This window comes from Hemicordylus capensis, chromosome 2 (assembly GCF_027244095.1).
Source record: "Hemicordylus capensis ecotype Gifberg chromosome 2, rHemCap1.1.pri, whole genome shotgun sequence".
NCBI lineage: Eukaryota > Metazoa > Chordata > Lepidosauria > Squamata > Cordylidae > Hemicordylus > Hemicordylus capensis.
This window is the reverse complement of record NC_069658.1, coordinates 40,559,722-40,583,303: the sequence shown is the minus strand read 5'-3', so window position 1 is coordinate 40,583,303 and position 23,582 is coordinate 40,559,722. Positions and strand designations below refer to the sequence as shown.

General features: G+C 42.5%; 1 protein-coding gene across 1 annotated transcript in view; it reads right to left on the bottom strand.

The window, feature by feature from the left end:
* The window catches only part of IPO11 (importin 11), a 153,777-nt gene that overhangs the window by 87,555 nt on the left and 42,640 nt on the right, over positions 1-23,582 (bottom strand). Inside the window, exons 8-15 of the mRNA XM_053300790.1 lie at positions 22,570-22,618; positions 21,041-21,111; positions 14,542-14,734; positions 12,003-12,155; positions 11,688-11,731; positions 9,571-9,661; positions 8,429-8,476; positions 4,200-4,305 (exon numbers count right to left, since the gene is read on the bottom strand). Coding sequence (XP_053156765.1) covers positions 4,200-4,305; positions 8,429-8,476; positions 9,571-9,661; positions 11,688-11,731; positions 12,003-12,155; positions 14,542-14,734; positions 21,041-21,111; positions 22,570-22,618 — 755 coding nt within the window. The remainder of the gene's footprint in view (positions 1-4,199; positions 4,306-8,428; positions 8,477-9,570; positions 9,662-11,687; positions 11,732-12,002; positions 12,156-14,541; positions 14,735-21,040; positions 21,112-22,569; positions 22,619-23,582) is intronic.

Sequence of the window (23,582 nt, the reverse complement as noted above, 5' to 3'; positions counted from 1 at the left end):
ACCCAGCACCAAACCTCCTGATGACCTCACCCAGCGGTTTCATGTAGATGTTAAAAAGTATTGGTGACAGAATGGAGCCCTGAGGGACTCCATATAACAGCTCCTGTTTTGAGGAGCAACTGTCACCAAGCTCCACCATCTGGAATCTACCCGAGAGATAGGAACGGAACCACTGCAAAGCAGTGCCCCCTATCCCCAACTCCCACAGGCGATCTAGAAGGATACCATGGTCGATGGTATTGAACACTGCTGAGAGATCCAGAAGAACCAGCAGAATCACACTCCCTCTGTTGATTCCCCAGTAAAGGTAATCCATCAGGCCGACCAAGGCTGTCTCAACCCCATAGCCAGCTCTAAAGCCAGTTTGAAATTGGTCTAGATAATGGAGCTGGTCGGCCACCACCCTCTCAATCACCTTGCCCAACCAGGGGAGATTGGACTGTAACTGTCCATTGCTAAGGGGTCCAGGGAAGGCTTCTTTAAGAGTGGTCTAACCATTGCCTCCTTCAGACAGGGGGGCACCCTACCCTCCCTCAGCGATCCATTTATGATATTAACTAGGCCACCTCCAACAATCTCCCTGCTAGACAGAAGCAGCCAAGTAGGGCAAGGATCCAGAGAACAGGTGGTAGGCCGCATAGCCCCAAGCAGCTTGTCCACATCCTCCAGAATCACAGATTGAAACTGATCCAATCTAATATTGCAAGAGGGATTGCTGGACACCTCCTCCATAGACCTTGCAGAAATAGTGGAGTCCAAGTTGGCCCGAATACAGGAGATCTTATTCGCAAAGAACCCATTAAAGGCATCACAGCAGAGCAACTCCAGGGACCGATTGGAAGTAGAAGGAGCAGAAACCAAACTCCTCACAACCCGGGATAGCTCCACTGAGCGTGAACCTGCAGCCACAATGCGCGCAGACCAGAATCTCTTTTTCGCTGCGTGCACTGCCACCGCATAAGCCTTCAAATGGGTCACATGTTGAATCCTGTCAGATTCGAACCGAGTTCTCCTCCACTTGCGCTCTAGTCGCGTACCCAACCGCTTCAGCCCCCGCAGTTCCTCAGTATACCAAGGGGCCATTTTTGCAACAGGTCGGAAGGGACGCTTAGGAGCAATCATGTCTACTGCCCTGTTGAGTTCCCTGTTCCAGGTTCCCACCAGGACATCGACAGAATCACCGACCGTACCAACGTCAAAATCCTCCAAGGCCTTTTGAAATCCCGCTGGGTCCAGCAGCCTTTTTGGACGGACGATCCTAATAGGTCCACCACCCCTGCAGGAGTGGATTGCAGCTGTGAGACCAACCTTAACCAGGTAGTGGTCCGTCCATGAAAATGGGGAAACCACTGGATACCCCACCCACGGAACACCCCCCTGATCCGAACAAAAGACCAAATCGAGTGTATGGCCAGCAACATGAGTTGGTTCAGAAACTAATTGGGATAGGCCCATAGCTGTCATGGCCGCTATGAACTCCTAAGCCGCACCAGAACCTCAGCACCAAAAGTCTAGGAGACTCCAACACCAACTCCGCGACCAGCTCAGGGAGTCAGTTGGGCAGCGAGGTGGACGGTACACCAACAGAATCCCCAATCTATCCCTCATTCCCAGCCTCAAAAATATGCACTCAATATCAGTCAGCTGTCTCACAGGGGCCTTTGTAAGGGAAATGGTATTCTTATGGACCACAGCCACTCCACCCCCTTGCCCACTTCCCCTGGCCTGCTCCACAACAGAGTAACCTGGTGGGAGAAGCTGAGCCCACACTGGACCACTCGCCTCCCCCAACCAGGTCTCAGTTATACATGCCAGGTCAGCTCCCTCATCCACGATAAAATCATGGACAATTTCGGTCTTATTCTGAACTGACCTGGCATTGCAGAGGAGCAAGGCCAGATTCTGTGGGTCGTTGGAGCTGCTCCTCAAGGCCTGAGAATTGACAGAGCAGTTGGAAGTGGAAACAGTAACTAAAGTACTAATTTCCCTTCCCCTGTAACAGCCAGCTGCTCTGCCTGCGCCATTTCTTCTAATCCCCACCACTACAGTAATAGCTGCCCCTGAACTGCCAGGCACACCCCCAGCACCATCCCACTCAAGAGAGCCCAAACACATGTCTGCAAAAGGCCTGGCCCAACCCAACCCAACCCCCCAGCCCTCAGTCCCACCCCTGAAGGCCCAGTCCCAAAGGCTGGCTGGCTTCGGCGGCTGCCTACAGGCAGCCTGATGGCCAAGCCGACAGCTACACCTTTGGCGAGCCTCCTTGCTTTTAAGCTTGCAAGCCCCAGAAGCCACCCCTCTCACGAGCAGCTCCCAGGACCGGCAGCAGGTGGTAGAGCTCAGCAATCTGGGAGGCTGGCAACCAGCCAGCTGGAACTTGGCAGCCAACAGGCAGGCTGCACTCCATCTGTGCTGGAATGTCCACAGGAGGCAGACAGGCTAGATGGTGAGTCCCAGCAAGGCAGGTAGAATGGCCCTGCTCCCCCTGTTACTTTCCCACTTGCTTCTGGCAGGTCTCCTTGCTTTAAACACTTCTCAAATAGTCATGAACAAATTCTGTGAATTTCTTTTCTGCAAACTCCTAGAAACTTCAACATATTTGTTCTGAATAACAGGACACATTACCTTTAATATTCATCAGTTTCAAATAAAATCTTTTAAAAAATAAAGCCATGAAACTAAAACTTTAGATGATTTCATAAAGCTTGGGCATTTTTTAAAACAGCACGTTTTCATCTCTCATCACATTTGCCACTTCTTTAAATATTCAGATACTTCTGAGTCTGTACAGAACACTTCTAATGATCAGCATCTAAATATATTTATTGTGTAAACATGCATTTCCAATAAACTGACTTAAGTTGCAGTGGTCTACTCTGATTTGTGCCTCTGCATCTTAAGCTAACCCACAAGATGGGGTGGTGGTATAGTAAACATTGGGTGCCTTACAGTACTTCAACCCAAGTGGTACTAATATTTAAACAGCACCATCAATGCACATGAATCTGCACAAAGCGTGCTTCCTTCCCAATAATATCAAAGCTACATACAGTCCAGTACATATTACGGGAGAAGGAAAGGAAAGAAGCAACAGGAACCCTGGCAACTGCTGCACCAACTCTTATGTGAGAAACCAGTTGCAGAACAAGGAGTCGGCGAGTTCCATGAAACAAACTGGGCACAGTTGTAAATTGAAAGAGGATATGCCAATAAAGGGTACTGCATATTCTTCTGTTACTCTTTCAGAAGACAAGTAGTTCTTCTAAGAACTAATCTGTCTATTTTCTTTTCATTACTCCTACAACTCCAAAATCGGTTAGGTCCAAATCAGTTAGGCAGTTCACAAGTTAGTCCACTTGCACCTCAAATGTCCACACATCTGCCATCTTGAATAGGGTGGATGATATCATCACAAACTGTGCCTTTGGGGCCTCCCTATGTGTCCCTACAATTGTACCAAATTTGGTCAAAATCAGTTCCTCTGTGTGACTCAAGTGTTCATGTGTCCGCCATCTTGAATCAGGGTGGATGACACCATCAGCCACTGAGGTGTCCCTATACTTGTAGCAAATTTGGTTCAAATTGGTTAGGTGGTTCACAAGTAAGCCCTCTTGTGCCTCAAATGTTCACATGTCTGCCATCTTGAATGTGGGTGGATGACATCATCATAAACTACGCCATTGAGGTGTCCCTTTGTGTCACTCACTACAACTGTACCAAATTTGGTCCAAATCAGTTAGGTGGTCCACAAATTAGCCCACTTGCACCTCAAATGTTTACGCGTCCACCATCTTGAATCGGGGTGGATGATATCACCACAAACTACGTCACTGAGGTGTCCCTAAAACTGTACCCTATTTGGTTCATATTGGTCTAAGCATTGTGAAATTGATGGGGAGGGCACACGTGTGTGTATGTGTGTGCATGCGCAAGAGCACACGTGCGTGCACGCGCGCACACACACACACACACACACACACACACACACACACAGTACACTGGGTAATCTAATAAGCTTTCATTCCTTAAGGAAAGTAGGCTAAAAACCATGTCAAAATGAAAGCACAAATATTCTTCCTATACTCTAAAGTGTAACTAAATAATGAAGACTTGGTGGGTTTTTTTGTATTAAATAACAAGACCTTATTTAATCTATTTCAATAGCCAAGAAGAAATTAAAAAAAAGTCAAAACATTTACCTGTTATGAGGTACTTGCAATTCTGCTAGTAACTGGTTTTTAAACCACTGGTCAAAATCCACACTGTCAAATAGCTCATATGCTGCCAGTCCAACTGCATTATATACTGAAGGGAAAAACAATTAAATGATTTAGGCTTAGAAAGTAGGGATGTGCAGAACATTCAGGGTGTGCAGAATGTTTCAAATGTTCCAAACTCAACCGGTTGTTCCGACAGAACGTTCTGGGCATTTGCATTTCGTTCTGAGCTCAGAACGCTGCACATCCCTATTAGAAAGCATCTATATATCTATATATACAGTATATTTCTCTTAGGCGCACTCATCACTAATACCATGTGTGGCAGCTCTCGCAAGATTTTGTGAGCAAGGGGAGTGGGAGAGGAAGGCAAGGGGCCAGTGAGAGAAAGCAGGGGCCAAGCTGGCTGGCCACCCGGCGGGGAGAAAAAACGGGGGCCTGCCTGGCTGCTGGACATTGAGAGGAAGCGACGGCCAGGCTAGCCATCTGGGGAGAACTAACTGGGTCTGAAGGGAGGAGAGACAGGGAGAACTAGGGGTGCAGATGCTCTGCACCAGGTCAGCTAGTTTATATATAGGGCAGGATCCCAACAACGTCCCACTGAAATTAATGAAACTTGTTACTCATGTCCCATTTCCCCCCAATGGTGCTTAGTAATGACTTAGTAGGGATCCTGATCGTAACTATAATCAGATGTATACTGTCTCTGAAAAAGAAGAGTCATAAGAACAGCTCTGCTGGATCAGGCCCAAGGCCATCCAGCAACATCCAGGACGCTGGATGATCTAATCCAGCATCCAGTTTCACACAGTGGCCCACCAGATGCCTCTGAGAAGCCCACAGGCAAGAGGTAAAGGCATGCCTTCTCTTCTGCTGTTGCTCCCTGCAACTGGTATTTGGAGGCATCTTGCCTCTTAGGCTGGAAGTGGCCTATAGCCCACAGACTAGTTTATTTGGATAATAGTTTATTTGGATAAGTAATATCAATTTATGAAATCCATCTTTTTAAAAAAACCAAAAAGTTAAACTAAGTAACTGCGATGATTCCCCCCCCCCCCCCAATTACTAAGGTTGTTCACACAACCAGCGCCACCCAGGTAGGACTGGTCATGTGGAGTGCTGGGAGTGGTCCCAATCCTTGCGCGCGGCACCTGGGTAGTCGTTTGTTTACCCAGGCTAAAACGTGAGGTAGAAGGTTAAAACCATGGCCTTCTACCTCACTCCCTGGTCGTGTGAATGCCTGCAGCCCAAGCATCCACAGAGTCAAGTGGCAAGGGCACCTGACAATGGGGAAATCCCCCAATGCCCCATGCTCCTGATGCGGTGCATTGTGGGATGCCGGAGGACTTCCTCCTTCCAGCTCTGCCTCTCTGTACGGCACTTCCCGTGTGCTGTGCGAGCAGCAGAGCTTTGAGAGGAAGCATGATTGTGTGCGGGGAGCTTCCCGCCAACCATCCCCAGTGTGGTCATGTGAACAACCTTACTATGTAGAAAAAGAAAACTATTGAGTTGGATCCTATGTAAAGCAAGCCCAACAGCTTTTGCACAAGCAATCTTCCCCTCCTGTCTACTGCTGCAACAGTGGCCAAAACCTCTCAGCTCTCCCGGTACTTCAGAAGTGCTCCATAGGTGAGGAAAGGCATCACTGAGGGTCAGGACAAGTTTCCTCTCTTCCAGAGTGCAGGCAGAGCTGAACCAGTTTCACCCACAAGTGCAACAGTGTGAGCAGAGGATTTGGGGGATGTGCGGGCCCCTGTTGCATCCTTGCAGAGCCTCCTAATGCACAGGCTTTGTTAGTTAGGATGTCAGCCAATATTTCTCCTGAATCTCCTTGTGTGTATACACATACACACACAAAAACAGGTTTTAGAAAAACAGCTTAAAAATTAGAAGTACCACAAAAACTATTCCTAAAAGCCCCTTTACCAGATTTAATGATGGAACTACTTAAATTGATTAGGAACATAGGAAGCTGCTATATACTGAGTCAGACCATACGTCCATCTAGCTCAGTATTGTCATTCACAGACTGGCAGTGGCTTCTCCAAGGTTGCAGGCAGGAATCTCTCTCAGCCCTATCTTGGAGATGCCAGGGAGGGAACTTGGAACCTTGCTCTTCCCAGAGTGGCTCCATCCCCTGAGGGGAATATCTTACAGTGCTCACACTTCTAGTCTCCCTTTTGTATACAACCAGGGCAGATCCTGCTTAGCTTAAGGGGACAAGTCATGCTTGCTACCACAAGACCAGCTCTCCTCTCCTCAAAAAAATATATGAAAGACTTATCTCCAGACCTTTTTTATTGTGTAAGTTAAAACATAAAAAGGGAACTGCAACAAAGAACAAAAGTTTCAATGTATATACATCAGCTTCAGTGTTCTATGTCCCACTGTTTAAAATTTACACTCTTATATCCACAACCTTCCCCAATCTAATTAAACACCTGGTTAATATGGAACAGAAAGGGGAGGAGAGAGGAAGGGAAGATTGATGACTCACAGCTATGCTTGTTTATCACTGACACTGAGAGAGAAAAAACCTGGGAGAGGGAGGATATGAAACAAAAATGTTACTTGCACCCTTTAATGGCCAATGTACTTCAAGATTTCCTTCATTTCTTCTTTGCCGTTGACAGAGGAACATAGGAAGCTGCCATATACCGAGTCAAACCATTGGTCTATCTAGCTCAGTATTGTCTTCACAGACTGGCAGTGGTTGCAGGCAGGAATCTCTCTCAGCCCTATCTTGGAGAAGCCAGGGAGGGGACTTGGAACCTTCTGCTCTTCCCAGAGCGGCTCCATCCCTAAGAGGAATATCTTAACAGGGCTCACACATCAAGTTTCACACTTTTGGTCATATAATCTGGATCTTACTAGCTGTTGCTTCAAGGTTTTAGTGGTTGAGCACACTACATTAGCCTTGATCCCATATTTTCATAAACATTTCTGGCATTGCCTAATAAAATTATTAGAAATAAAGGTAATCTTTAACACAAGTAAGCCTACCTCATATTTGGAACCTCCTGTTCTTCTTAAGGTGAATTTATATCCATTTATCTCTTAAATCTGCTCATCATCTCAGGCCCTGCTCATGACCCCGCCACTAACAGAGATCCGGTTGGCAGGGACTAGAGACAGGGCCTTTTCAGCTGTGGCCCCTCGACTTTGGAATGCCCTCTCTGAAGAGCTGCGCCATGCTCCCTCCCCTCAGTGGTTTTTTTAAAAGTCTTAAAACGCACCTTTTAAAGGAGGCTTTTTAATGCTCCATTTTTTATTTTATTTTATTTATTTATTGTTATATCTGGTGGTTTCTTTAGCTTTTTATAATTTTCAGTTTTAATTTGAACCTAATAATGATTGTGGTTTTTAATCTGACAACTGTTTGTGTGTGTTTAATTTAGTTAATTTTATTACTTTTATTGTATCTTGTGTCTATCTTATTGTTGTGAGCTGCCCTGAATAGTAGTACACTGGAGGGGCAGGGTATAAATATTTTAAATAAATAAATAATAAATCAATTCCTAGTGTTTTCTATAGCCTGTCCCTTATACTCCTGAGATGAAACTTCAGCTGCTCTTTTAACTATATTTTTCACCATTTACTTTAGTTTAGTGGGTATGCTGAGTTGCTCTTTACAATTAAAATCTTTTTGGCTGGTTTTCTGTACCATTTCACCTGTAGGTTATTCTTCCCTAGACAAATTTCTGTTTTCAGGAAAGGTAACCACCCTTGACTATCTGGTGCTTCCCTCGTGACTTATGCTCCCTCCCCTGTTCATACTGTCAAATACGTTGTCTGCTTGTTGTTTAATTTCGCTTAGAATAATAATGTCAACAATGTATCTTTTATATAAGATACGTTGTGTATTAACCAGGTGCTGCATATTAACCAGGTGTTTAATTAGATGGGGAAAGTTGTGGCTATAAGAGTGTGAATTTTAAACAGTGGGACATAGCACTGAATCTGACGTACATACGTCGAAACATTTGTTCTTTGTTGCAGTTCCCTTTTTATGTTTTAACTTACGCAACAAAAAAGGTCTGAAGAGAAGTATTGTAGCAGATCGATCATGTGTATTGCATCACCATTATATCAACTACTTGAAAGAGTTATTTGGATATCCTTTTTTAAAAAAACATTGTCAATTATTAGAATATATCAGAAAACAAGCAACCAGCAGAGTGTCCATTTAAAGTAAAATAATTTGAATTTACCAGCATCTTTAATCAGTAGAGACTGGGTATCATCCACATTAGTGGGACCTGAAATAAAGGCAGTGGGGTAAAAAGAATTAGTAGATAAACCTATTATGTAGAAAAAAATCATAATTCAGTAGTAAAGCATCAATGTAAGCTCCTGTTGCAAAGATACAAAAATATATATTAGCTTTCAAAAAGGCATAATCCTCAAAGTGGAAGACTCCATAATGAGGTGCAAACAGTTGCTTGAAAAGGTAATGTGGAGGATATCTGTTTCTGCACAAGCACTATCAGTAGTAGATACTGAAGCAAAAGACGGACACTGAGACCGAACGGAATCATTTCAGTAGTCTCAAGGTTGCCTTCTCTTCCTACTTGATGGCACAACCCATCGTGTTAACATGCTCCACCTAGAGACAATATAAATGTGCTAACCTGAACTGGAACAAGTTCTAGCATTTCCCCATACATACATATGATTGGCTATAAATGATACATATACAGCTAAAAATAAGAAGTACACTGCTTACTACTTAATACTAAATCACTGCTTCTATTAACATGAAAATAAGTGGGGGGTGGAGGGGGGACAACAACACAAATAAATAGCCATGGGGAGTGGGGAGAGGTTCACCTTGCTAATATTGTTTGGCCAATTGCATCCAGCATTGCCTTCTTTTTGGCCAAAAGTTACACATGTCACTTGAAAGATCAAACATGGTGACAAATATATTATATATTTTTTACTAAAAGAACATATTCAGGGATCTAAGAGTGCTTTCAATAAATGTTGATTGGGATAGCTCAGCACACCTCAGAAAAGGAAAGGGTAATGTACAGATTTCAGGAAAAAACTAATCTTCTTTACAAAAAACTCATCTAAATTCAAGGGCATTTATGACAACTCTGACAAAAGTTTATATTCTAACTAAAGCTGGTGGTCATAGAATCATAGCACATGACGTCTGATTATATTTCCTTAGAATTTATCCCCCAAAGAGTTACCTATTTCCATGAATCTTCAATGTAGCCCCAATATGGGCTTACTCTACAGTGAAGAGATGTTTATAATAATGAACAAAAACAAAAGAAGAGTCTAATATTCATTATAAAAAGTAACTACTCAACATTCTGCACAATGTATAATCTTAATGTACCTTGTAGACTGTGAACCATTTCTAGAAGAATTGGAGTAAGAGTCTGATTATATTCATGAAAAATATCAATGAAGAGCACTTCCGTGCATGGCTGAAATAAATTAGAATTGTCCATTACAGAACTGTCCATTACACTGATTTATTTAAATTAAGCAAGTTATTTTATTTTAAAACTAAACACACGTGCAAGGCATTCTGAAACTAATATGAACTTGGGCTAAAATTTAAAAATCAGCATAATCACCAGCCTTTTGAAATAGACACAGTTGTAGGTAGCCATCTTGATCTCAAGAAAGAAAAAGAAAAAAAGTGGGAGGAAAGCTTGCTTGCTACTTTGTGATATTTTAGTTTAGTTCTAATAAAGATATTACCCTACCCTGGCTTTTGGAATGGAAATGATTATTTTTCAATGCTGGATGTACTGAACAGTTACAAAATAAAATTAAAACCACTCAGCCCAATATGAGCACTGATATGAACGTGCAAAAATGCTGAATCGGGAGCAGGCCTGAAGTAGTATGAAGCCCTGTTCAGGAACTGAACAGAGCTCTCAGTCTTAAACTGCTGTGTTTCCACCTCTGTCAATGATTATTTTTGCCGCTTATAGAACATCTCCGCTCTTGAAGTGGTTCCAAGAGCATTAGCTCTTACCCAGAACAGAAAGAACTGCCTGCAACCCTACCCTTTCATTTTAGGGCTCGTGCACACTGTACACAACTGCAGGCAAACCTCGTTACTCGCGGACTCCATATTTGCGGTTTTGTGTATTTACAGGTGTCTGACACCTGGTTTCATTATCCGTGGTTATGAAAGGGTTTAAACTCATGTATCCATGGTTCCTAAATGGCTGGAAATGACCATGGAGGTCACTTCTGGCTACCATTTTGCCTGGAGGAGTCAGGAGCAGCCATTTTGTGGCTCATTTCTTAAAACATAACATTTTTTCCTGTTATTTTTCACTGTTTGGGGAGCATTTGGGGGGCATTCCTGAGCACATGGGAGCACAAGTATAGTTAACAGTTTTAATTATTTTCACATCTTTTCCACCTTTGAGTCCATTCTAGTACTTTTCCCATAGACATGATGCCTTGTCATTCGCGGTTTCGTTACTCACGGTAGTGGGTGAGGAATGGAATCCGTGTGAGCAATGAGATTTGCCTGTAGTGTGCTTGCAAAAGATAGAGCTATATTTGCAGTGGTAGACCCAGTAAGACTAGTGTTTATAAACATGTAATGCTGCAGCTGGAGGGGAAAACTGAGGAAGGGTGTGAGTGTACAAAACCATCTGTGGTTATTAACTACAGATCTTGGAGTGTGGACATAAGATAACCATTTCATTTTTGGCATGGGCAAGTCCCTGATGATGAATTCAAAGGGCATTTCTATCCAGTAACTTGACACATTGTAGAGCCACAAAAGAGCTCTGCTGTGTTGCTCCAACAGGGATAGGGCCAAAGCTCAGTGGTAGAGCATCTGCTCAGCATGCAGAAGGTTCCAGGTTCAATCTCAGCACCTCCAGATAGGGCTAAGAAAAATTCCTGCCTCAAGCCCTGTAGAGCCAGTGCCAGTCAGAGTAGACAATACTGAGCTAGAAGGTCAAATATTCTGATCGAGGAAACGGCAACTTCTGTGTTCTCTCCTTCCCTTTCATTATATCAAACCTCAAGCACACCTGAGTTAGTTATGCAAACTGTGCAATATCCGAGATGATTTATTATTTATTTATTCTATCATATTTCTGTACCGCCTGATATGTACATCTCTAGGCGGTGGACAAAATTTTAAATATTTAAAAGTTACAAATTAACTAGCCTCCTTTCTCAGCTGGGAGGTTCTATAACTGGCAAGAGCAGTTGCAAAATCAGCCAGCCAGGAAGGGAACAATATAGGTGATGGCTGCATAGCTTTGGGGGCACACAGTACTCAAATCCCACATTATGTGCATTTGTCGGGACTTAAATGCCTTGATCCATGTGCATGAGGGTCATATCAGCAAAGCAAAGCACTTTGCTGGACTGCATCCTACAACATGTTACAACATGAAAGACTGCATGAAAAGGGATAAAAAATCATCAAAGAAATAAGATCACAGTTGAAATGATCTGTGATATGCTTACTCTGATACTGTATTTCCAAGAATCTCCTCCTGTCTCTTCTACAGCTGTAACATACAAGCAGAAAGGCATGTTTAATACAAGTATCTCGTATTTTTAATTTTAATAATGGTGTCTCCCAAACGTTGGAGTAGGTAACACATGTAATTAAACTGAACATTTGTTACTTTGTACATAAACACTGCTTATGAAAGTTGTTAATAATAATAATGAAGTATTTTACATGCCTCTGACTTTTACATTTTTTCTAGTATTATGGAAAATTAGCACATCATGCATTAAAATAAAACCAGACTGAAAAAAGGAAGGGTTCCTTACTAAAGCCTTCTGGATCCTCTTCCCACATGGTCAGCTCTTCCTCAGTTAACAGGAAATACTGAGTGACTAACCGTCTGCATATCTCCGTTAATGTTGGGTATGTGAAAAATGCTGCCTTAATCTTATGAGCCTCAAGAGTTTCAGGGCTGCTATCTGCAAAAAAATATTTCATGTTAATTAATTATATTGCCAATATTTGATCAGAATGGAATAATGAAAATTGATCAGTCATGTCCCATCTCCACAGGGGTAAAGGGCCTATTAGAATGGTCTGCCAGAGAAGGTTGTTGGATTCAATAGGATTCCAAGAAGACTTGGAAGGATTGTGTATTGGCTCTGCCAGTGATTCTGTTGATGCCCTGGTGAAGAACTGGAACAGCAAACTCACAAGGGCGGTAGATATAATTGCTCCTAAGCATCCTCTTCGAATTGCTTCAAAATTGGCCCCTTCATATACAGAAGGAATACGAGAGCTGAAGCAGCAAGGTAGACAACTGGCACGCAAGTGGAGGAAGTCTCGACTCAAATCCAACATTGCAACATAGAGCACATTTGAAGACCTATGGCTCAGGCAATACGTGCAGAAAAGAAACAATTCTTTTCTATTGTATTGCATACATGTCCTTCCTCCCTTAAATCAGAATTTGGAACTATCAATTACCCACAGTGATGTTTTTAATTAGTTCTTTGTGGATAAAATATCTTGTATTTGGGCCAACTTAGACCCCACAATTATTGCAGTGTTTGATGTGGAGGTTTCCAGCAACTCTTCTTATGTGGTTATGCTGGATCACTTAGAGTTTGTGACTCCTGATGATGTGGACAATCTTTTTGGTATGGTGTGGCCTACCACCTGTTTTTATACTGATCCACAGCTTATACTGTCTGGCAGGAGCTTACTATACATGGCTTATACTATCTAGCAGGGGGGTTGTTGTAGAGATCTGGTAGATATTATAAATGCTTCTCGGAGATAGGGCAGGATGCCTTCCTGTCTTAAAGAGGCAATCATTAGACCTCTTCTAAAAAAACCTGCATTGGACCCCTCAGAGGATCCAATATATAAGCAACTATTGGCCTGTCTCCAATCTTCCATGGCTGGGCAAGGTAATTGAGAGGCTGGTGGCTTCCTAACTCCAGACAGTCTTGGAGGAAAGTGATTATCTAGCCCATTCCAAACGGGTTGTTGGGTAGGCTATAGGGTGGAGACTGCATTGGTCAGCATGATGGATGATCTCCAACAGGGAATTGACAGAGAGAGTGTGACTCTGTAAGTCCTTTTGGATCTCTCAGTGGCTTTCAATACTATCGACCATAATATCCTTCTGGAGCATCTGACGGGTTGGGAGTGGGAGGTACTGCTTTGCAGTGGTTCCGTTCCTATCTCTCGGGCAGATTCCAGATGGTGTCGCTTGGAGAATGTTGTTCAAAACATGAATTTTTATATAGTGTCCCCCCAGGGCTCCATATTGTCTCCAGTGTTGTTGAACATCTACATGAAACTACTGGGAGTGATCATCAGGAGATTTGGTGCAGAGTGTTATCAGTATGCTAATGACACCCAAACCTATTTTTCCATGTCAGCATTATCAGGAAAAGGCATAACCTCCCTAAATTTCTGCTTGGAGGCAGTGATGGGCTGAATGAGGGGTAACAAACTGAGACTGAATCCAAATACAATGGAGGTACTTATTGTGTAGAGTTGGAACTAAGGAGACAATTTTGATCTGCTGGTTCTGGATGGGGTCACACTTCCCCAGAAGGCACAGGTACACAGTCTGGGAGTGCTTCTGGATCCAAACCTCTCCCTGGGGTCCCAGGCTGAGGTGGTGGTCAAAGATGCTTTCTATCAGCTTCGGCTGATACACCAGCTGTATCCGTTTCTTGAGATAAATGACCTCAGAACAATGGTATGTATGCTCGTAACCAGACCCAACTACTGCAATGTGCTCTATGTGGGGCTACCTTTTTATGTAGTCCAGAGACTGCAGTTGGTACAGAATATGGCAGCCAGGTTAGTCTCTGGGTCATCTCAGGGAGACCATACTAAAAGATTGGCTACCAATAGGTTTCTGAGCAAAATAACAAGGTGCTGGTTATTATCCATAAAGCCCTAAACAGTTTAGGCCCAGGGTATTTAAGAGAACACCTTCTTAACAATGAGCCCCATCGCCCACTGAGATCATCTGGAGAGGTTTGTCCAGATCGTTTGGTGGCTATACAGGATGGGCCTTCTCTGTTGCTGCCCCAAGACTCTGGAATGCATCCCCTGCTGAAATAAAAGCCTCCCTATCTCTGACAACTTTTTAAAAGTCTCTAAAGACATTTTTTCACCCAAGCTTTTTAATCTAGACTTGCGGTTTTAAATTATTTGAAGGTTTTAATTACAGTTTTAATTTGTTTTATGTTGTCGCAAACCACCCAAAGACAGAAGTTTGGGGTGGTGTACAAATATAGTAAATAAATAAATATATAAATACAGAATTATTAGTAATTAAACATTTCAGAAATGGGCTAAGTAGGGAAAGGGACAAATTACCTTCCATATTTCTGGATGGCTTGTAAGCATAGTTTTTGACGATCATCTTAATCAGATTCATGCACTGGACTATGAATCGTTCAAAAACAACTCCTTCCCCAGTCTCTGTGAAAACATAGCTCACGGCAAATTCCAATGATCTTTGAATTAGAGTGGTGAATGAAAAAGGATGTTGGTCCAAGAAGTCTAAGAGCTAAAAGTTAAGTGAGAAGAACGTAACAGGATGGTTATAAGAGAAATACAAAACAAAAGCAGTACAAGGGATAAACTTGTCATGTTATCGATCTCTCAAACAAAACAAACCACAACTCAAGGAAGGAAGGCATTCAAGTTCTGCCTTTGTCAATCTGTAATCCAGCAAAATCAGATAGTTATAGCAGCAATAGTACAGCATATTATACTAAGTGCTGAGAAAAGAAAACCACAAAAGCAAGCCTTCCTTCCTCTTCTCCTGATGTATCCTCTACATCAAGAGAGACAAGCACACTATAAGGGCTCTCTTTGCTTCCCAGTCCCTTTGAATACATTTTGAAATTCCCTCCTGTTGTCCCCCCACCCACCCCACCATAGTCAATGGGGGCACAGTTGCCCATTACAACACTTGATTGTACAACAAGCCAATCAAGAATGGGATCGCAAGCCAATCAGAAGTCAGTGCCAGAAAACCAATCAGCAAGGGGAAAACAGGCATCCAAAATGGTGCTGAGTACATCGAAATGTTTCTATCAAAATGGTGTTATTCTTCTCTGAGCTTGAAACAGACATTTTATTTAAAGAGTGTTCTGTTTCAAGCTCAAAACAGCCCATTTCGAATTGAAATGTTTGATCATATGTAGTGGTCAGCCACCCCTCCCTCTTGTTAACTGGAAGGTAGCCCTGTCTTGACTGACAGACTGGTAAACTATAGGGCTCAGCCAATCAGCACACCAGGTGGGTGGGACCCAGAGAGCTGTTGTGAGGAAGAAGGTCTTTGTTAGAGCAGGACATGTGGCCATGAATGATGACTGCAGAAAAATGACTCTGCAGGCCCTGGAAAGACAGGAGGGCAAGAAGCTTGAATTCTCCTCTGGAGTTTGGTGAGTTCAAGAAAAAGGAAGCCTGGGCTTTGGCTTCGGAAAGTTTAGTCTAGGGGAAAGTTTGTTTAGTCAGACTATGCATTAAAATTTCTTTTTCTTTGGTGTGTGCTTTGTATATCCCTGCTACTGTTCTATTATTATTTACCTGTAATGTAATTAAAATAAGAAACACTAGCCTATACTCTTCTGACCAAGGGTGTTGCAAAAGACTCTATAAACATTTAAACTTGCCTAAGACAACCTATTTTTTGTAATCTACTAAGTATTCTTAGCTGTATCTAAGAAAGCTGGAAGCCTCAGACAGAAGTAGTCTGTAGTAATTGAATGAAACTGTTTTTTGGTCTTTTATTTTTACAAGCCTCTCCAAGTTGGATTTTAAGTCAAAAAAGGGAGGGGTCAAAGGGGGAGTTCTCTGATGCAAGAACATCTTCAGACATTCAGCAGCTATCAGTTTTCTCACCATGTGTAGGCTTGAATGTGGAAGATTGTTGTACTTATCCAATAGCAAAATAAAGAGTTTTCCCTAGGATTCCACCCAAGCCCAGGGAGGTTCAAGCTCTGTTGATAAGTGGGGTGGTGGCAGCAGCTTTGAACTTACAAATAATTACAGAATAGTTTTAGGAGAAGCCTGGCCAGAAAGCTCAGCAGGGATGATTCAGCATTTCTTTCCCTCACGTGAGCGTGCTCTGATACAAAGGCTTTAATCCACTACATGGTGCCCAGCAGTTGGGATTCAACAGCCACAGACCAGTTTTTTCTCTGCTTGCCTTTTTACTCTCAGAGTGAGAAGAGCAGAGAGATTTTTTGTTTGTTGGTTGGTTTTGATCCCAAACAGGGATAGAGACCAGGAAACCTAATTTTCTAAGTGAAAATTTTCTTTTGCGAACAAAAAAGGATTGCAAACACACACATGGTTATTTTAATTTTTACCTGCCGGTTTTGAGTGATAGCTAGGTTAGAATACACAGTGGAGAGGAGCCACTGCATAGTTTTGCGGTCTGGCAGGCAAACTCTACGTGCCAACCCTGCAAAGAAGGTGACAGCAACAAAGATGTCCCAAGCAGGAGGGAAAGGGGAAGCTGCCCAGGCAAACAATAATCTTGGGCAGAGGTCAGAGATAGATGCCAGTTCTGAGGCAACCACCCAGAATACAGAACTCTTGTAACTACAAACAGAACTCTGAAAGATCAAGCTAGACAGACAGCAAGTGCTGGAAATTAAAAAGAAGAAGTTGGAAGCCCAGAGGGCCGAGAGAGAGCTGGAAGTCAAAAAGCTGGAGAGGGCGGAGAGGGCAGAGAGCGAGAGAGCTGGAAGTAAAAAAGCTGAAGAGAGAGGGAGAGAGAGCTGAAGCTCAAAACGATTGAATTTGCCCATGAGGCTGAGATGGCCCAGAAAAATAAAGGGCAGATAGAACCAGCTGCCTCAGCCAATTCTACTACCTCAACCACTCCAGGGGGAAATTTCAAATTCCCAGAGTTCAAGGAAGGTGAGGATCCAGACCATTTTCTCTCCAATTTTGAAAGGACCTGCCAGGGGTTTAGCATTAAAGAGGACCTGTACATGAGGTACTTGAGACCTTGCTTGACTGGTTCCCTGCTGGCAGTAAGTTGGTGGCAGCTTTGAACTTACCGATAATTACAGAACAGCTTTAGGAGAAGCCTGACCGGAAAGGTCAGCAGGGATGATTCAGCATTTCTTTCCTTCACGTGAGCTTGCTCTGAGACAAAGGCTTTAATATGCTACACCGTCGAAACGTTCTGCATGTCCTTTCTAAAGATCTTTTTTCTACCCAAGTAATATAGGAGAGCTCCTCTGACAACCAGCAAATACAGAGATTTCTCTAGAGCTGTGGACAGATCTCTAAAGAATGTAGGTAGCATTATGTCCTGGTTTATATGGATGTCTGATAGAACTTGGTGCCTAAAAACCGAATCCTCAGTACTACCTTATCTGGGTAGAATTTAGCGAATGGACAGTTCAACCTTAGGCAGTCAGTTCACTAACTCTGTGTGCTTTTGTGATATCGACAAGAAACACAATGTCAGCAGTTTCAGTGGTATAGATATTAATGGTTCAAAGCGGCTTTCTGTTAGTGTCAAAAGCACTAATGACAAGCTAACATAAGAACAGCCCTACTGGATCAGGCCCAAGGCTAGATGGCTCTGAGAAGCCCACAAGCAAGAGATGAGGACATGCCCTCTCTCTTGCTGTTGCTCCCCTGCAACTGGTATTTAGAGGCATCTTGCCTCTGAGCCTGGAGATGGTCTATAATCACCAGAATAGTAGCCATTGATAGACCTGTCTTTCATGAATTGTCTAAGCCCCTTTTAAAGCCATCCAAGATGGGGGCCATCACCACATCCCATGGCAGTGAATTCCATAGGTTAATTAAGGGCTGTGTGAAAGAGTACTTCCTTTTGTTGGCCCTACATTTCCTGGCCTAAGTTTCATGGGATGAACCCTGGTTCTAGCGTTGTGAGAAAGGGACAACAATTTCTCTCTGTCCACTCTCTACTCTATAGTTCTATACACCTTTATCATGTCTCCCTGTAGTCACCTCTTTTCCAAACTAAAAAGCCCCAAATGATGTAGCCCTACTTCATAAGGAAGGTGCTCCAAGTCCCTGATCATCTTGGTTGCCATCTTCTGCACTTTTTCCAGTTCTACAGTGTCCTTCTTAAGATACAGTAACCAGAACTGTACACAGTTCTCCTAATGTGGCTCCACCATAGATTTGTATGAGGGCATTATCATATTAGCATTTTTATTTTCAATCCCCTTCCCAATGATCCCTAGAATGGAAACTCTGGCTTCCTACATTGGGGATTCAAATTGTCAAACCCTTCAGAAATCTCTTTGCATCCGATGTGAAAATACAGATGTTGAATTCCATCCTGAATGCTTTGCAGAAATTACAGCCAAATTCCTGAGGGAGGTATTGGAAAGACCTTTTTGCTTTAGATCAGTTTGGTAAAGAAGCACTTGATGAATGTTCAAATACTTCTCAAATCAAATACTTCTCTCCTAGCATACTCTGAAAACCATCTCCACTCAGAGCAATAGTTCTTTCTAGTGGAGTATTTCCTTTCATTCAACAAGATTTTTTCTAGTAGTGTATCCGCCATTCAGTTAGCTTTAGAGCTGATAGGTTGTGATGAAGAATCAGTAAATCCTGTCATTGTGGCAACTACTGATATTGTTCCTGAAATAGATGAAGCAATACTGGGAAACAGGTCTGTTGCAGCCACTATGGTTTCACAAGAATGAATCTGCTTTTTTTCTGCCAGAATTTTTTTCAGTACTTTCGTTATTAGTGGGAACGGAGGGAACATATAAAATATGTTATTTCTTCATCTGGAAATGCATCTCCCATGGAACTGCAGCCTAGCCTGGTCCTTGTGAAAAACTGAGGACACTTGTGATTTGCCTCTGAAGCAAACAGATCTACCTGTGGTGACCCTACTCCTTGAAAATCTGCCTCAAGTATTTGAAATTGAGCTCCCATTTGTGGGTCACAACTCAACCGCTTATCTTGCTCAATTGGTCTACTAGAGCATTTTCTGTCCCCTCGATATGCAAGGCTATAGGGAATATTCCTTGCACTGTGCACCAGTTCCAAATCTGTATGCTAAGGCTCTCCACACTCTTCGTCCCTGACGGTTCAGATAGGTTATTGTAGTAGTTAACAGGTGGACTACCTTGCTACCATTAACAGGTGGGCTACTTTGCCTTGCATCTTTGGAAGAAAACATTTCAGAGCTAAAAACTATGCAAGTAGCGTGCTGTAAAATGTATATGCAGAACTCTGCATTGCACACTTCACAGACCTTGAATCCTCTGCTTCCTCCAGTGGGCTCCCCAGCTCATTAGCAATGCATCCATTGTCACTGATGGAACTGGTGGTTGAAAGGGAAAGCCTCTGTTGATGTATTTTAACCCTATACCACCATTCTAGGGATTTGATAACCTTATTCATTCATTCATTTCATTCATTCATTCGATTTCTATACCGCCCTTCCAAAAATGGCTCAGGGCGGTTTACACAAATAAATAACAAACAAAAATGTGGTATGTTACGTGGTATGTTCAGCCACATTAACTGATTGCTGACATTTGATTGAACCCTGTAAGGAACCATAGCTCAAGTCCCCCCATCTGCATTGGTTAGGATACAGTTAGTACTGCAGATGCAGGCATGTCGGAGACTTCCAGTCATATCTGGAAAATGGGGGCAACAGGGTGGCAGGGAGGTACACTGCCGCCCCGATGGGCTTTTTAAAAAATGGATGCCAGCACCCTCTCCTGTTCTTAAAGCAGCACCCCCGCCGCCTTCGAGTCTCCCCACCGCGGTTCCGTGCACATCCCTAGTTTTTGAACATGCTTTGCCCTCTGGTTCAGGTTTCTTCTGAAGTTCTGAATTAGTTGTACTATCACAGCAACTCTTTCTTGAGGAAGGTAGGCCCTCTTGTCCCAAGCATCTAATATCCCTCCTATGTAATGCAGTCTCTGAACAGTGTTGAGTTTTGGTTCCCTCCCAGTTCATTTGGATTCCCAGATCCTGCAGAAGCTGAACTGTATCTGGTCTTCCCCCAAGCAAATCAAACACAAATCATGGTGATCGGTGGTGGGTAACTTCAAACTGCACACCTCACATTTCTTAAATGATTTTTTAATGTGCATTTGGATAAGGATAAGAATAGTCGTAAGCCAGTCTGATGGTCAAGTCTGTAAGTCCAAGACAATAACAAAATTCTCTGCTCACTAGGAAAAATGATGAACCAAGCTGCCCCAAAAAGGACAATGCAACGGCAGTCGGAATGGAACTGAGTGTTGAGTGCTCCAACTGCCAAAGCTAATGGTCACACTAAGCATGATGGGCAGGGCTGTAGTGCCATGATTAGCTTGAGAATTCCATCCACGAGACTACTACACAGGTACATCACCCAGTAGTGTGAATGTACGATGGATTGGTCTTCTATTTCACTATTGTATTGTCACTATTTCAAGAAATAGAAGTGAAATAGAGAGAGTATGAACCAATATAGGAATGCAAGAAGTGCCAGCATTAGGCTCCTCTGGATGTCAGGCAGTATGTTTAGTTATTGCCAAATAAGGCAACAGGGGCAGCCTATTGTACAGAGATTTAGTTGCTGGGACAGCATTGCTTGTTGTTCATATGTCTGCTATGTTATTGGAATACAGCACGGTCAAAGCTTAGCTCCTCCCGGACTCCCTACACTTCACTGGGACTATTTGTTTCACACATCTGCCTGAACCAGGCTTTGTAAGATATGACTTTTGACATCAGTACTACAACTGTTGATGCAAGCAGCTTACTAAAGGCACATACAAGGCTTTTACACCCTAAAGGGAAATTATATGACTAAAAACTTTCAATACTTTTAGCAGCTAGTGAAACTTACCACTTTAGTAAAAAGAATTATAGTCTTTTCTAGACGATCTCTGCACGCATTATCTGCTGCTATACTTCTACCTGGCAAATTAAAAATATTAATTTGAAAAGTATTAGATTCCAGGGGGCAGCTGAGATTGTCTAGCTCTTGGGGCACCTTAAAGACAAAGGGCTATATTCTAAGAAAGGTATTCATGACTCAGTAACATTTAAATCAATGAGACAACTAAGTCACAACTATCTTGTCCCGTTAATTTCAATGGGGCTCAGGAATCCTAACTTTCTTAGGATACAGCCCTAACAGATTTATTTTGGCATAATTTTTCATATACGAAGTTTCACTCCAAGCATGTTAAAGTCAACATCAGAAAATTAAAAATATTCTAAGGGTGGCTTTGCACAACTGCTGGAAAATACAGTGGCAGGAACCAGCGGTTCCCGGTGAGTGCATGCTCCCAGTGAGAGCCACAAATACGGCACAGTTTGAGACAGGCAGACCTGCTAATGTTGGATTCCTGAGCTGCTCTTTCTTCCAGTTATCCAGCATTTTGTAACCAAGATTTAAAGTCAGGTTTAAATGTCAGGTGGCAGAAGGAAAGCATCGAAGAAGGGTGGGTTTGCACATCACAAAGTGAGCCAAACTTATGGCTTTTGCCAGGAATGTACATTTGCTGGGACCTTCTGGTTCCTGCCACCTTACTTGAAACGGTTGTCTGAACCCCACCCTGATTTAGCTTCAAAAATGTACATGTTAGGTATACAGAGGCTGTATCACAACAAAAGAAACGTTCAGGAGAAATATGATGCAACAAACAACGGATAGCTATGATTGCATACATCTAATGAAGCACAATGGCAAAGAGACAAGGCTACAAATCAGGTTTTAATCTCACCTCTGCCTTGAAATCACTAGATGGCCTTAAACAACTAATCAATCTCACTCCCCATCTGCAATTTGGGGATAACAATACTCACAAGATTGTTGAAGGAATTATAAGGCAGCTTATGCACCTGAAGTGCTTAAAGCACAACAACAACTAGTTCTAAATTAAAATTTCAGCTTCAGGAAATCATGCAAGCCTGCCATGATGGCTCTCTCACTTAATCATCATAAAAGATAAAGGGATGGATCCAAAGATCCCCAGCCACTTCAAATATAGTCAAGTATGACATTTGAGCCATTCATAGCCACCTTCAAATCTCACTTTTAATATATTTTAGGGGAAAGGTTTAAATGACCTTTTCTTACAATATATACAGATATACCTTTTGGAAACATTTTACTTGTGTAGCTTATTTTTGCAGTAATTACTTTTAGAAATAAATCCTTTGGTTAAGAAACCTGTTGTCATTCGGCAGCAGAAACTAAGATAGTTTACTTCGAGTTCTGTTTACTACAGAAACTAAGATAGTTTACTAGTAAGTAACTTTAGTTTAGTTACTTGCAGAAACGAAGATAGTTTACTAAAATGTACCTCAACTGACACTGTTTTTCCTTGGGTTTAAAATATAATGCATAAGGTGATAGCAAACACTTACTGCATTCCAAAAATTGTTTTAGCCGCTCAAATACTGCATTGAGAAATTCCTAGATGTAAAAAATGAAACATTAAAATATAAAAGGGCAAAGGATTCCACTTAATCGCCCTATGTAAAATGAAAGCAAAGCGTAACATTCACACTGAAAGTTATTTAATTGGTTAGTTGGGGACAGAAATCATCTAGAAAGCTGAGACACAGGGAAAGCTGTGTGCTAATGGTAGGAAATAGCAGCAGAAGTATTGGCAGAGGAGTGGGGTGAAAAGGGAGTTGGAAATAGGAAAGCTAGAATACTGGGGGAGTGAGGCTGAGCATCTGCAGAAAGGGATAGAATATGCAGTTCAATACAGAAGTCAGTGCAGTAACTTAAAATGATAGGTGTAAACTAAGCTTTAGTGTTTTTTAATTCTGTAGATTTGCCAACTCCCTTATTCTCAAACCACTAACATTAGGACAAAAATAAGGAAATAAATATGTAAGAGAGTCACTGATTATGTACCTTAAAATTCAATTATCAGCATCCAGACAAAGACTTCTCAAGAGTGGAATGCTTCTGCTTGCACAAGGAGGGAGGGGTATTTTTTTTTTTTTGGCTTATCCTCCTTTTCACAACCCCCCATGTCTACTGAAAATCTCTCTCCAAGGGTGTCCAAAGCCTCAGGGACATGTTTTTGGCAGACAAAGGGGGTGCAGTGGAAAGGGAATTGATGAAAATCATTCTCCCTGCCTTCCACAAGCAGAAGTGTGCGACTCGTGCAAAGTCTTGGTCTGGATGCTACTCTATGTATGTGTAATATGTGTGTGCTCGCAAAGGTGTGTATACCCCCCTCCCCAAAACATGACTGTCACTATCTTAAAACCTTCACGCATATCATATCTCCTAAACAGATTCTAAACTTATTTGGTCAGTCCTCTAAAGGGCATTTTTAATATTTGCATGCAAGCATCAGTTCACATCTTTTCATCAAGTAAAACTTCCAGCCATGTACGGCAGTATTAGATTTGTCATCTTC